Below are 13,348 nucleotides of genomic sequence, written 5' to 3'. Positions count from 1 at the left end.
TCTTCTATCAGGATGGCTGGGAATTACCTGGCTTTGAGAGGGCTTAACCAAGGGTTTTGCCTCTCCTTACGCATTCTCCCAGTCAGAACCTGCTTACACCTTGCCCCTTCTCCCTGCCTTCTGCTTTTCGAGACTCCAAATGGCCTTCAGTTTCAGCATCTTCCCTGTACTGTGTCAGTGATTACCCCTCCACCTGTTTTCCACCTTCCAAAAGGTGTTGATGTCTTATCTGTTGTCTCCTATTCTCTTTGTCCTTGTAAGTTTACATCTTTTATTTCTCACTGTCATTTCTGCAGAAAATAAGGAAGGTGGGGGATAAAGTCCCATATTCAGCCCACCCTATGGAACTGAAGTCCCTCCATCTGCAAATTAAATAGTCCCCTTTTAGCTTTTATGCACGACCTCTCCATACCTCCCTGCAACAGAGCAAGCTTTCCCCCATTCCTTGGGAACAACTCTTTCACGGTCTTCCTGGTTTCTTGGCATTCTTCACTGTCGCCTTTTCTTCCTCCGAAGGTCAGCCTGCGGACATAGGCCCTAGCCCCCAAGTTCTGACCTTGGTGGTCCTTGGCTCTCTCCCTATCATTGCTCACAAATCATACTGAGGAGCACCAAATCCAGATCAACAGCTCAAATCACCTCCTGAGCCTCAGCCCCCATTTCCTGCTGCCTCTCAGATGGCTTTCCATCTGTCCTCGGCTACCTCATATTCAACACCTCTCGTCCTAAGCTTGTCTACTCCCTGCCAGGACCAGCCCCTCTCCTGGCCTTGCCTGCCTCTGCCAAGGGCACCACCATTCTCCCAGCCACCATGACACCGATCAGGACACAGGTTCTGTTGATTCCTGGTAGAGGCAGAGCAGCTGAACAGACTGGTGTCTGAGTTCTGGCTTAACCTCTTTTAAGCTGTGTGACCTTGGGCAAGGTGTTTAACCTCTCACCTCTCTGGGCCTTGGTTTCTTTAAGGGTAACATTGGGTGATAATATCTCCCCCCGATCGCTCCTTCTTAGCCCCACAACCATCATACTAATGTAGACTTTCACCTCTTCATGAGCATCTGCCATGGGATTCCAGGCTGATAGAGTTTGAATATTTGTCGCCTCCAAACCCTCAAGTGGAAATCTGATTCCCAATGTTGGAGGTCAGATCTAATGGGAGTTTGTTCAGGGTGTAGGGGCAGATCCCTTAAGGATGGCTTGGTACTGTCCTCCAGGAATGAGTGAGTTCTTGGTCTATTAGTTCCTGTGAGAGCTGATGTTAAAAAGAGTCTGTCACCTCCTCCCCTTGCTTCCACTCTCCTGCCACGTGACTTCAGTTCCCCTTTCCCATCCACCAGAGCAGCTCTAAGCTCTGAATCCTTCACCAACAGCAGATACTGGTTCCATGTTTCTTGTACAGCCCGCAGAACTTTGGGTCAGATAAACCTCTTTCCTCATAAATTCCCCAGCCTCTCGTATTCCTTTTTTTTTTTTTTTAAGAGACAGAGTCTTACTTTATCACCCTCGGTAGAGCACTGTAGCATCACAGCTCACAGCCACCTCCAACTCCCGGGCTTAGGCGATTCTCCTGCCTCAGCCTCTGGGGTAGCGGGGACTACAGGCACCCGTAACAATGCTTGACTATTTTTTCTTTTTTTTCCAGTTTTTGGCCAGGGCCAGGTTTGAACCATATATCACCTTCGATATATGGGGCTGGTGTCCTACTTCTTGAGCCACCCACGCCTGTCTATTTTTGTTGTTATTGTTGCAGTTTGGCCGGGGCCAGGTTTGAACCTGCCACCTTTGGCATATGGGGCCAGTGCCCTACCCACTGAGCCATAGTTGCCACTCCAGCCTTGTGTATTCATTTAGAGCAACACAAATGGATCAAGACAGAAAGTTGGTACCAGCAGTATTTCTATAAAGATACCTGAAAATGTGAAAATGGCTTTGTAACTGGAGGATGGACAGAAGTTGGAGAACTCAGAAGACAACAGAAAGGGGGGCCAGGCCAAGTGGCTCACGCCTGTAATCCTACCACTCTGGGAGCTGAGGCGGGTGGATTGCCTGAGCTCACAGGTTCGAGACCAGCCTGAGCAGGAGCAAGACCCATCTCTAAATTAGCCGGGTGTTGTGGTGAGTCCCAGCTACTCAAGAGGCTGAGGCAAGAGAATCACTTGAGTCCTAGCATTTGAGATTGCTGTGAGCTATGATGTCATGACACTCTACTGAGGGCGACGAAATGAGATGCTGTCTCAAAAAAAAAAGAGAGAGAGAGAGAGAGAGAGTGACAGAGAGAAAAGGAAAAAAAAGAAGCAACAAGAAGATGAGAGAAAGTTTGGAACTTATTAGAGACCAATTAAGTGGTTGTGACCAACAAGATGGCTTAGAAGTATGCATACATATTTTTGGCTCCCTCACTTCTCTCATGGCACGGCTCATAAGAGGCAGATTCCTTGTGAGGCTTGGACCCACCCTCTTGTAAGGAGAGAGTTCTCCCTCTACTAATTCCCATAAGAGCTGATTACTAAACAGAGTCTGGCATCCCTCCACCCCACCCCTACTCCTTCTGCTCTTTGGCTGTGTGTCCTCTGCACACTCCACTCCCCTTCCCCTTCTGCCACCGGTGGCAGCAGCCCCAGGCCCTCCCAGGAAGTAGATGCTGGCTCCATGCTTCCTGCGCATCTGTGAGCCCAATAAACCTCTTTTCTTTATAAATTACTGAGGGAAAAATACAAGTTTCCCAGCCCTGGCTTTTCACATTGAACAGAACTCATACAGGTTTATGTGGAATTCAGAGATATAGATCAAAGCAAAAAAACTGAAAGAAATTCAACGCACCAAGGGTATTCTTTTTTTTGAGACAGAGTCTCACTGTGTCACCCTCGGTAGAGTGTTATGGCATCACAGCTCACAGCAACCTCAAACTCTTGGGCTTAAGTGATTCTCTTGCCTCCGCCTCCCAAGTAGCTGGGACAACAGGCACCCACCACAACGCCCGGACAAAGGGTATTCTTAAGTAGTTCCTTTTGTGTAGAGGGTCATACATCTTAAGACCAGTTTGAACAGTTTTTATCTGCCTTAGTTGCCTTAGAACCCTTTAATCAATGGTAATACTAACACCCACCAATGGGAAGTACTGTGCATGCTTCAACCTGTATTGTATGTAAATATTTTAGGTTATTAAGTATGAAATGAACGATTTCCTTAAGTATAGGGTGACCAGATTTTAACATTTGTAAAGCCGGACAACATGGGGGGTGGTGGGTCAGGGGACAGGTCAGGGGACCGGGCGGGGCAGGGCCTGACAACAATGTAAACTTTGATAAGCAGTTCTTGATAATCACTTCTCAACAATTATTTGTTATTATTACAGTTTAACATTATAAAATTAACAAAAATAATATAAAACTCATATTCTGGTGAAATAGCCACATGGCAGCCGAAAACTGTATATTCTCTTCCTGTTCTCCCGCCCGTTCGTGCATTCTTTCCAAAAATCGGGACTTTTTAAAACGCCGCTGGACGCAGGACAAATTGTTTAAAAAGTGGGACTGTCCCGCCAAAAACGGACGTCTGGTCACCCTACTTAAGTACTAAGTTTGACAGTTGATAACTCCGACATTTCATTGTGACATTTCTTGTTTTGTTTTTGTTTTTTGAGACATAGTCTCACTCTGTTGCCTCAGGCTAGAGTGCTCTGGTGTTAGCCTAGCTCACAGCAACCTCAAATTCCTGGGCTCAAGGGATCCTCTGCCTCAGCCTCCCAAGTAGCTGGGACTATAGATGCCTACCACAATACTCAGCTAATTTTTCTATTTTTTAGTAGCTATGGAGTCTCACTCTTGCTCAGGCTGGTCTTAAACTCCTGAGCTCAAAGGATCCTCCAGCCTGTACCTCCCAGAATGCTAGGATTACAGGTGTGAGCCACTATGCCTGGCTCTTTTTTTTTTTTTTTTTTTTTTGAAGTTACATCCTCTTTCAAATGTACATTTTGGCTTGTGACTATCTTTCAATCTTTTTTGCTTACAGCAATTTTTGTAAAAACATGGGTAAGTCAAAAACTCATGTTATTTTTGAATATGAGTTCCACTGTAGAACCCCTGCAGTGGAGACATCTTGAAATATCGATGATGTGTTTGGGAAGGATGTGGCTAATGCATGCACAGTACATTGATGGTCTGAGAAGTTCCATTCTGGTGATTTTAATCTTACAATTGACCCAGGTGGGCTCAGCCTGCCTTCCCTCCCCAGTCCCCTCTGGGTCAGCCACTACCCTCCAATGCCTCTATCCACCACTGTAAGATGACTCTTCCTGAAATACAGCTCCGTGTCCCTCACTGGGCAAACCCATCCCTGCCTTGTGGAGCATGCCGGCGAGGACATGCTGCCTGGGGGTGTTGCACTCAAGTGCAGGCAGAGATTGTACCACGTACATCTTGTACTTGAAAGCCCCTGTCAGGATTTAGTAGTTGCTCAAATGATGCAAGCCATGGACCTACACTCTCTTGCTCAGCCTCTGACATGCCAGCCTAGGCTGGGCACTGGGTCACAGAGCTGGGAACACCACTAGGGCGGGTCAAGTACCCCAGTTAGTTGCCATCCAGATTGCCTGTCCCAAGGCCATCCCTAACTCAGGCCAGCAGGTCTCTAGGCCTAGAGTATACTTCCCACCTCTCTAGGCCCAGCCCACGCCTCATTTCTTACCGGAAATCTCTCTGGAGCCACCCTAGCTGCTGACTCTTCCTGGTTTTATCCCTGTAGCCAGTTAAGTGGGTGATAAAGGCCCCTAATGTTTCTCTAATATTTTATTGCTGCACTTACACGGTCATTATCCAGTTGTTGTCTCAGAACAACTTCCAGAGGTATACTGGAGGGGCGGGTCAAGCCAGTTTACAGAAGAGAAAGTAGACTCTACCTGCTAGGCCACAGGTCCAAGGGGGCTGGGCAGGATGGAGCTGGGACAGGCACCTAGGCTTGGTGAGGCCATGATGCGGTTTCTCCCTGCTGCATCCTGCCTGGACCTATGTGTGTGGACAAATTCTCCTACAGCAATGTGAGCTCCTAAGGGTAGACACTGTGCCCTCCCCTCATTCTCCTGCCTTGCCTGCCACCCTCCGACTCCCAGCACAGGGCCAGGTATACAGGAGGGACCCAGAAACTGCATTGCCCGGCCAGGAAGCCTGTGTGCAGATGATGGGAGCCTGTGCAAGAGGGCATGCGAAAAACACCATGTGGATGTGCAAGCCCCGGCATGGCTCCCTAAGGCAGGCAGGGAGTGGCCACAGGAAGAACCCAAGTCTGATGCAGGGAACCTGGCACGGCTCTCCCACTTCTGCGCCACATAACTGTGGGTGAGCTCCTTCATGCCTCAGCTTGGTCTCCACATGTTCATGGGAGCAATGACAGCGTCCCAGCCACCTCCTTGCGGGGGAGAGCATGACCAGCAAAGCATCTTGCCTTAAACAGAGCAGCACCTGCCTTATGGCAGCAGCCAGGAGTCCCTGGGGTGTGATGACGGGTAGCTACTCTGACCACAGGGAGGTCCCGCTGGGGCTCCTTTCCTTCAAATAAGCATGTCCCTATAGGTAAGGCCCTCCCTAGGGGGCAGAAGGTACCTGCCCACACCTATATCCTGACTGTGTGCCCCAGAGCTCTTGCTAGGACATCTGTGGGACATGTCACACATGACAATTCTGCAACTGAGCTCTTGACCATGTACCTCCTCTGGCCTGCCTGCCCTGGGAGATGGCAACTCCTTCTTCCTTCCTCCTCTCCCAGGCCAGAGTCCTTGGGAGTCATCCTTGCTTCTTCTCCTTTTCCCATCCCCCACATCCCACCCCCCAGCAAACCCTGCCACTCTACCCTCAGATTATTATGCTGAACAACCCGGCAGTGCTGTGCTCTACTGTTCTCATCTGTAAAGAGGCAGCATCTCCTGGCCCACCATGGAAGACCCAGAATTGATCGTGTCTCCCAGCGCCTCTCCTCTCTCTTTCTCCCCTCCCTTTCTGTCTCTCTCTCTGTGTGTATGTCTCTCCCTGTCTTTCTCTCTTTTTCTCTGTGCCTGTCTCTTTCTCTGTGTATATGTCTCTCTCTCTGTCTCTCTTTGCCTCTCCCTCCATCTCTCTGTCTCTGCATACATGTGCATGTTCTATCTCTTTCTCTCTCTCACTCTGCCTCTGTCTGTCTGTCTCTGTGTATGTGTGCATGTCTGTCTCTCCCCATCTCCCTCTCTGTCTCCATGTGTCTGTCTCTCCCCACCTCTCTGTCTCTCTTTCTCTCTCTGTCTGCACTGCCCCTGCCCCCTGCCATCTGGCTGGCCTTCCTGCTCTGCCATAGCGCCCTTGTCTTTCCAGCACAGCAGCAGAGACAGCCCCCTGTGGAACCTGAGCTGACAGCACTTCCAATCATTCTTCTGGTCAAGGCCACTGAGTGCTCCTGTTGTATTCTTATCTTCCCACTCCCCTCTGTCAGCCCCCACACCCAGGCCTGCTCCTGTGCTCTCGGGTCTCCCTCTCTGGTTCATCACCTGCACATTTCTGCTCAGCTCTCACCCTCTCCAATCTTGCCTTCTGAATTAAAATCTTAACTCACTCCCAACCATCTCCCAACCCCATCCCTGCATCTTATTCCAGAGCTCACACCTGCTCCCAAGAACCCTGTCCTTGCTGGGTGTCTCGAATTCCCTTCCTCCATTCCACCTGGGGGCAGTGAATTCTGGTCAGCTTTGACCTCTGAACTCTTGGCTTCTGGCTAGGGGATTTGTTCCCTGTGGCCCCAGGCTGGTTTCTCCCCAGCCCTGCTGTTCCCCCATAGTTCCCTGGGCCTGGGTTTCTGAGGGTAGGAGACTTAGGGAAGGAAGTGAGTCAGGGAAGTGGCATTCGGGAGGGAGTTTTGCCAATCTTGCTTCTTGCCCCTAGACAGTGAAATGGCCTTGAAGCATCAGGCAGGCCTCCAGGGAGGGAAGTCCTAGCAGGGACTACAGCTGACCTCTCAGAAGACCAGAGTGTCTGGGCTGTATCTGCCCCTCCCTGGAGGGGCTGTCCCAGGGGCAGCAGATGGAGCAGGACCCTGGGGGCAGGGGATGAGCCCTGGTAGTTGTTGTGGTCCTTCCCCGACCTGAACCTGTTTCTGGCGCAGGTCCAGGGGTCAGGTTGGCAGAGGGTTGGATGGAGGTGGGAACAGAGGCTTAACCCTGAAATTGGATTTCCCCTTCTAACTGGATATTCAGGTTTTTAGTCCTGGGGCTCCTATAGCCCCAGCTCGTCCCCTGCCCAGGTGTTGGCAGCCCCTCTCCCTCAACTCCGTGAGAAAAAGCAGGTGATACCAGGGTGGCTGCCTGGCTGAAAGGTGATCTGGATTTATGTGTTCTGTTCCCAAAGTGGGACATCATGCTGGAGCCCTACAGAGCATAGGGGCAGTGGAGTGTAACCTTGTGGTTAGGGGCTGCAACTTTGGAGCTAGACTCCCTGGGTCTCAGCTGCCTGCCATGAATATGAAATGTGAATCCTGGCCCACAGCGGAGCTCCATGAACCAGAGTCATCCTGGGCTGGCAGGCCCCTTCTGGAGCAGATTGGCCTCTTGGGCCTGTGAGCCACAGACTAACCCAGTACAGACAGTTTTGGACCCCTGGGCCTTCCAAAGCTTCCTGTTTTGGCCAAAGCAGCCAAGCGAGGATAAATGGAGACAGAACATGCTCTACCCTTTCTGCACCCCTATTTCTGCTGAGACAAGTGATTTGTCAGTCAATCCCATCCCGATCTGTGACCTCAGGAGCTGCACAGCACTGGTGGCTTCCCCCTTCCCCCACCACGCAGGATTAAGGAAGTAATGACTTTTCTCATGACAGAGCCTGTCAATGGACCTGAGCCCAGAGGGCTGAAGGTCCCTGGCAGAGCCAGAGCAGAAAGCTCCAGGGTCCTCACCCCCACCTGCCGCCTATTTGAATCTGCAGGGATTTCAGCCTCAGTGGCCAGGCAGGGGCATCTGCTGCGGGGTCCATTCTAGGGGCTTTCCCCTTATCAGCCCCATCCAGCTGTTTAATCACATTATTAAGGAAGCTATTGTTGCTGTGGAAACTGTGTGGGTGACGGCTGGGGAGGAGACTATGGGCCAGTTCCCGCTTCCCAGCTGGCAAGGGCTTGGGTATCAGAAAGGAATGCTGGAAAGCCTTGGGAATGGATAGTCCATCCTGCCCTGGGGAGTTTAGAGAGTGGCATGGGATCCAGGAAATGACCTCCACTGACCCTGTCTTCACCTTCATTTTACACTCAACTGGAAGTCCACTTGGGTGCCAAGTGCCTTCTCCTTGCCAGACATTACTCTAGACAGCACAAATACTGTAAACTACAGAATACAGAACTAATAGGCCTGTCCTCATGGACACCCATCCACTTCCCACCCACCTGACCCCCTCAGGGGGTCTCAGCTGCCTGTTTCTACCAGTTTCCCCATAGCTTTGCAGGTCACCGTCTCCATTTGAGAGCTGAAATACATTGACATTGGAGCCCTGTCTCTTACTCATGTACTCTGACGGCTGCCTACCAGGAAGCAGAGGTGATCCTGATTCCCAGGAGCTGTGAGGCTTGGAGGGCCTTAATCATGGCCTCAGCCCCTGAACCCAAGGTGCAACTCCCAGAATAATCACCAGGCAACTCCAGACCCTGGACCCCCTCCTAAGCACAGCTGGGCCCAGGGAAAGTGAGTAATTTGCCTAACGTCACAAAGTGCATAAGTGAATGGGGACTAGCTAGAGCAAAGCAAGAGACCCAGGGAGCTTAGCCTCCAAGGGGCCGGGGCTCTTCCTCCCCAGGGTGGGTGAACAGCAAAGAGAGTAGTAAGGGCACCTTCCCTACACGGGCCTGACCAGAGGGAGACTCGTGGGTTTCTTAGCTGCTGCTCCATGTCCAGAGCGTGGAAAGTGCCCAGGAAAGGGGAGTCTGGAAATTTCAGAGGAGGATTTGGTGAATCCTCATTAGCCACATCTTCCCTCTTCCCAGTTAGTTAGTTGGTCACAGACTCTCAGGACCCCAGCTCCTTCCCTGAATCTTCTCTCCAGCATTCCCACCAAGTGGTCACTAACTATGTGCTTACATATCCCTGGTGACCAGGAGCTCCCTGGTTCTCAGGCAATCAGTGCCATCTTTGGACAACTTTTATGGTCAGGATCTTCAGATTTCTGTGCTTCCTGGGGCCATCAGATCAAGGTTAATTAAACAAAAGGGTGTTTATCTGAAAGTAAACAGCTCAGGCTCCTCCTCCATATTTTCTCTTTGCCACTCAAGTGCATCCCAACCTCTAATACTCAAAACAAGAGAGTAATCCTCCAGGCAGGGGACAGAGGGCAGAGTGAAGGGACCTCACCACCTCCCTTGTTCTAGAGGCACCTCTGACCTCATGAATAGTTTGGTCGCATGATTCACTCTTTGGAAATTTATCCCCCCTCACCCCCCTCTTTTGAAATTTATTTCCACAAAAACTCCCAAGGCATGCTCAGAGATCTTGGCAACCTTGTACAAAGTGGACAGAGATGAGAGAGAGGATTCAGACAGAGAGATAATTCATATACCCAGCAGGTAATATGTGTAAATACACAGATGTCCATGCATATGTCCCAGGGTCACAAGTCACCTGAGTCTCCTACCCTCAGATCTAGCCAAGTTCAGCTCCCCTGGCCCCAGAAAAGAGCTAACCTGGACCCTCTGGCCCAGCAGCCCTGCCAGCCCTTTTCCTATAGGTTTCCCCAGGTTTAACATTCCCTTTTAACTTCACTTCTCTTTCTCCTCTGTCCTCTTCCTGGAGTGTCAGAACTTGCTACCTAGAGAGAGTTTCTGAGTTCTTAAGATCATGTCACGTTCCCTATCACATTTGCTCCTTGTGAAAATCTTGTGAGGTGGGGGTTGGAGGTAGGTTATTTCCCCATGTCACAGGTGGAGAAACTAAGGCTATGAGGCTAAGCTGGTGGATGTCTTGGGGAACAAGTATCCTAGAGGGGAATGAACACCCCACCCCATCCCCTCTCCCTCCTTTTCACCCCATTTTCATTCTTGGTTCAGGTACTTCCTGGCTACCTTGAACTACTTCCCCCAGTAGGGGGTGTCATCAATAGGCCCCTAAGGTAAAAGGTCCTGGGGGAAGAGTGACTGAATTGTATGCAGTGCCAAGGAAACACAGCATGGCACACTGCAAGTGAGAGTCACCCAGACTCTGTGTGTCACTGAGTTACAGGTGAGTTGCTAGTCTCAGCCTTTCTCTTCTCAGCAATTCAAATGCTCAGAGGTGAGATTGGGTCCTTCCTGTCACCTCCACTCCCCGCTTCCACTCACCAGCCACCCTAGATGTGGCCTGGAATAGCTCTTAGGAGCCAAGATCATGTGAAAGATGTTTAGAGATGGGGTGGGAAAGGGAGTAGTCACTTTCCTACCATTTAAGGTGTCCAAGCAGAGGTCCCACAAGAGTTTCATAATATAGATGAGCTGACCATCACTGGCATGCTCCTGAGCAGCAAAAAGTTCAGGGGCCAGAGGACTCAGAAGCCCAAAGGTGCAATGTCAGGCAATGGTAAGGTTGGAACTATTTTGGGAGGGATCTTATTTCCCATTCGAGCACTCTGTAATTGATTGGCGTGTGACCATTCTCTCCTGGCCTCACTGTCCCCATTTCTTTTTCTTTCTTTCTTTTTTTTTTGAGACAGAGTTTCACTATGTCACTCTTGGTAGAGTGCCATGGTGTCACAGCTCACCTCGACCTCAAACTCTTGGGCTTAAGTGATTCTCTTGCCTCAGCTTTCCAAGTAGCTGGGACTATAGGTGCCCACCACAACACCCGGCTATTTTTTTTTTTTTGGTTGTAATTGTCATTGTTGTTTGTCAGGCCCAGGCTGGATTTGAACCTGCCAGCTCCAGTGTATATGGCTGGTGCCCTAGTTGCTGAGCTATTGGCACTGAGCCCAGTGTCCTCATTTCTATAAGGAAGGATTGGACTAGCCCCCAAGCTCTGACTTTCTTCACTCTCCAATCACATAGAAGGGTAAAACTAAAGGATCTCTGAACTTGGGACAAAAAGAGAGTCTTGAATTCTCTAACTCTAGGTTCTTTGAGAGCAGATTACTATCTCTGAACAATCTCTAGCTCCCAAGGTTAAGCTGTCCACCCAGGAACAAGGGTCCTTGTACCTGAGGCTTGGATACACTTCCCTCTTGATTCTCTGCTTAAGCACTCCAGACCCTATGACCATGTCATAGTCAAGTGAACAGTGAAAGGAACTATACTTATGTGACAAGGGCACAACCTCTGGACCCTGGCGACAAGTGGACAGTCCAAGCTGAATAATAAATGAGGTTTCCGTGGGGCCAAAAAGAAGGGCAGTGACAGAGAAATGGCACCATCCTCAGTTTAACCTGTTGGTCACCCAGAGGAAAAGAGAGAACCCAAAAAACAATATTTTACCTTTGTCCCACATTTCAAAAACTATGCAATGCCGTCAGCCTACCCCAAACACAGCCCAAGATTTTAAACTTATGCACACACCTATGGTAAGACCCTAGGGGCATGTACATACACACACAGATCATATCCGGAGGGTGCCCCACAAATGTATACACATTTTCAGAAGGAAGACACTATACTAACATTGTAATATTAGAATCACATTTGATTTCTCCAATTACGAGAGCTACTCTCTACAAGATACGTTATATGAGATAAAAAAACACTATGGGTCCTTGGGGGGGTGGGGGAAACATTATGGGTATATATTGAGTATTACAATTTCAATACAGATTTTTGCTTTCTTAAAATGTGTATACATTTTTTGAGTGTCCCTGTATACTCAAAATGGGAAAAAGACTTAGAGATTGGGATTAAGGGTTCTGGATTTCAGATCAGCCTATGGTGGGCACCCCTGGATAACCACAGATAAACCCCTTTAATCCATAACCCCCCTGTCTCCATCTCTAAGACAAACATCACACTATCACTTGCACAGAGGCAAGTGGCTTTTGAAAGCTGGTAAGAAAGCCCTTAGTCTGTATACATTTAATGCATTCCAACTGTCTGGGGGGCCTGGGATCAGCAGCCTGTCTGAGAAAGGGATCTGGGTTAAGTCACAAATGGCCGGCTTTTCTACCCCAGCTCTGCCTTCCTTGAACTGGATAACTTCTGACAAGTGCCTTCCTCTCTCTGGGACTTCCTTTCTCCAGCTGTAAAAGGGGAGGGAGAGGGCTGGACTAGGGCAGTCCTGATTCCCTGTACCGCAGTGGGGTCTGCCTCTCCCTCCGGAGTCCTGGGTGGTAAGGATGGATAGCTCTCCGACCTGCCGCTGGCTGGCTCTTTCCCAAACAGAGGAAGGTGGCAGGAACCTTTCCCAAGAAAGGTGAGCGTCTGCACAGCCGCCTCCCAAAGAACCTGGTTGAGCAGGCGCTCTGGATGCCTTGGGGGGGGCGGGGGTCCCAGAACGGGGGGCGGGGCAACAAGCCCTCGTCTGCAGCGGAAGGGTCAGGTAGGAACCGGCTAATGGTAAAACGTTCCTCATGCACGCGACAGAGGGGCTGGAGCAAAGCAGAAAGTGGAGGCACTCACTTTCCCACTCCCGGGGTGCCTCGTGGGCTTCTCTGTGCGGCCAGGAGGGCGGAGCAGGACACTGCGTGGGACCTGGCTGTGAGGGGGGCCAGGGCGCGGACAAAGCATACCCCCTCTGCCACCAGTGCCCCAAGGCCCCCTCCTAGTCGCCTACACAGTTTCAGGGCCACGCCCTCCGTCCTAAGACAGTTGCTGGCCCCCAGCCACCGTGACCCCTGAGCCCCGCGCCTTACCCAGAACTTGGAGCCGAGCTCCCCGGAGCCACACAGGGCGTCCATGGGGGCGAGGGGTGGCAGCAGCGAGGAAGGAAGGCGAGCGCAGTGTGACCAGCGCTGCTGGGGCCTGGAGCTGTGGGCTGCCTGGGAGACGCCTCCCCGCACCCTGAGCCCCGCCCAGACGTGGAGCCCTACCCCAAGGCTCTTTGGGTCAGGCTCCTGCCTCTGTTTTGGCGGGTTACCACAGCGCCTCCCCAAAACTGCCGTGCTGGGAGGGACTTTGGAGCGAGGTGGAGGAGCCGTTGACACGGGGACAGCCCCTTCCAGTGGCCCCTGGACCCTGCCTCAGAGTTGCCCCTCCAGATACTGAGGCTGAGAGCCCCGGAGCAGAGTGTTTCCAAGGGGGAAACTGGAGTACACAGGCTCTCACACACACTCCCAACAACTCCGTGGGCGCCCAGCCCAATCAGGAGGACACACAGAGAGATTTAGCATTCCTCTCTTAGAGATGGATTGTGAGGTGATCAGAGTCATCTTGGGACATGGATTTCCTTATCTGTCAATGGGAAGGG

At 50.8% G+C, this 13,348-nt stretch overlaps 1 protein-coding gene across 1 annotated transcript in view; it reads right to left on the bottom strand.

Moving 5' to 3' along the window:
- ABCC3 (ATP binding cassette subfamily C member 3) overlaps nucleotides 1-12,839 on the bottom strand; it is a 75,186-nt gene extending 62,347 nt beyond the window's left edge. The window contains exon 1 of the mRNA XM_023511270.1: nucleotides 12,795-12,839. Coding sequence (XP_023367038.1) covers nucleotides 12,795-12,839 — 45 coding nt within the window. The remainder of the gene's footprint in view (nucleotides 1-12,794) is intronic.
- Between the last annotated feature and the right edge of the window lie 509 nt (nucleotides 12,840-13,348).

This window comes from Otolemur garnettii, unplaced genomic scaffold (assembly GCF_000181295.1).
Source record: "Otolemur garnettii isolate 467f Iridium unplaced genomic scaffold, OtoGar3 scaffold00018, whole genome shotgun sequence".
NCBI classification, from domain to species: Eukaryota; Metazoa; Chordata; class Mammalia; order Primates; family Galagidae; genus Otolemur; species Otolemur garnettii.
Note: the sequence above shows the minus strand (reverse complement) of the source record. Positions and strands in the feature narration are given on the sequence as shown.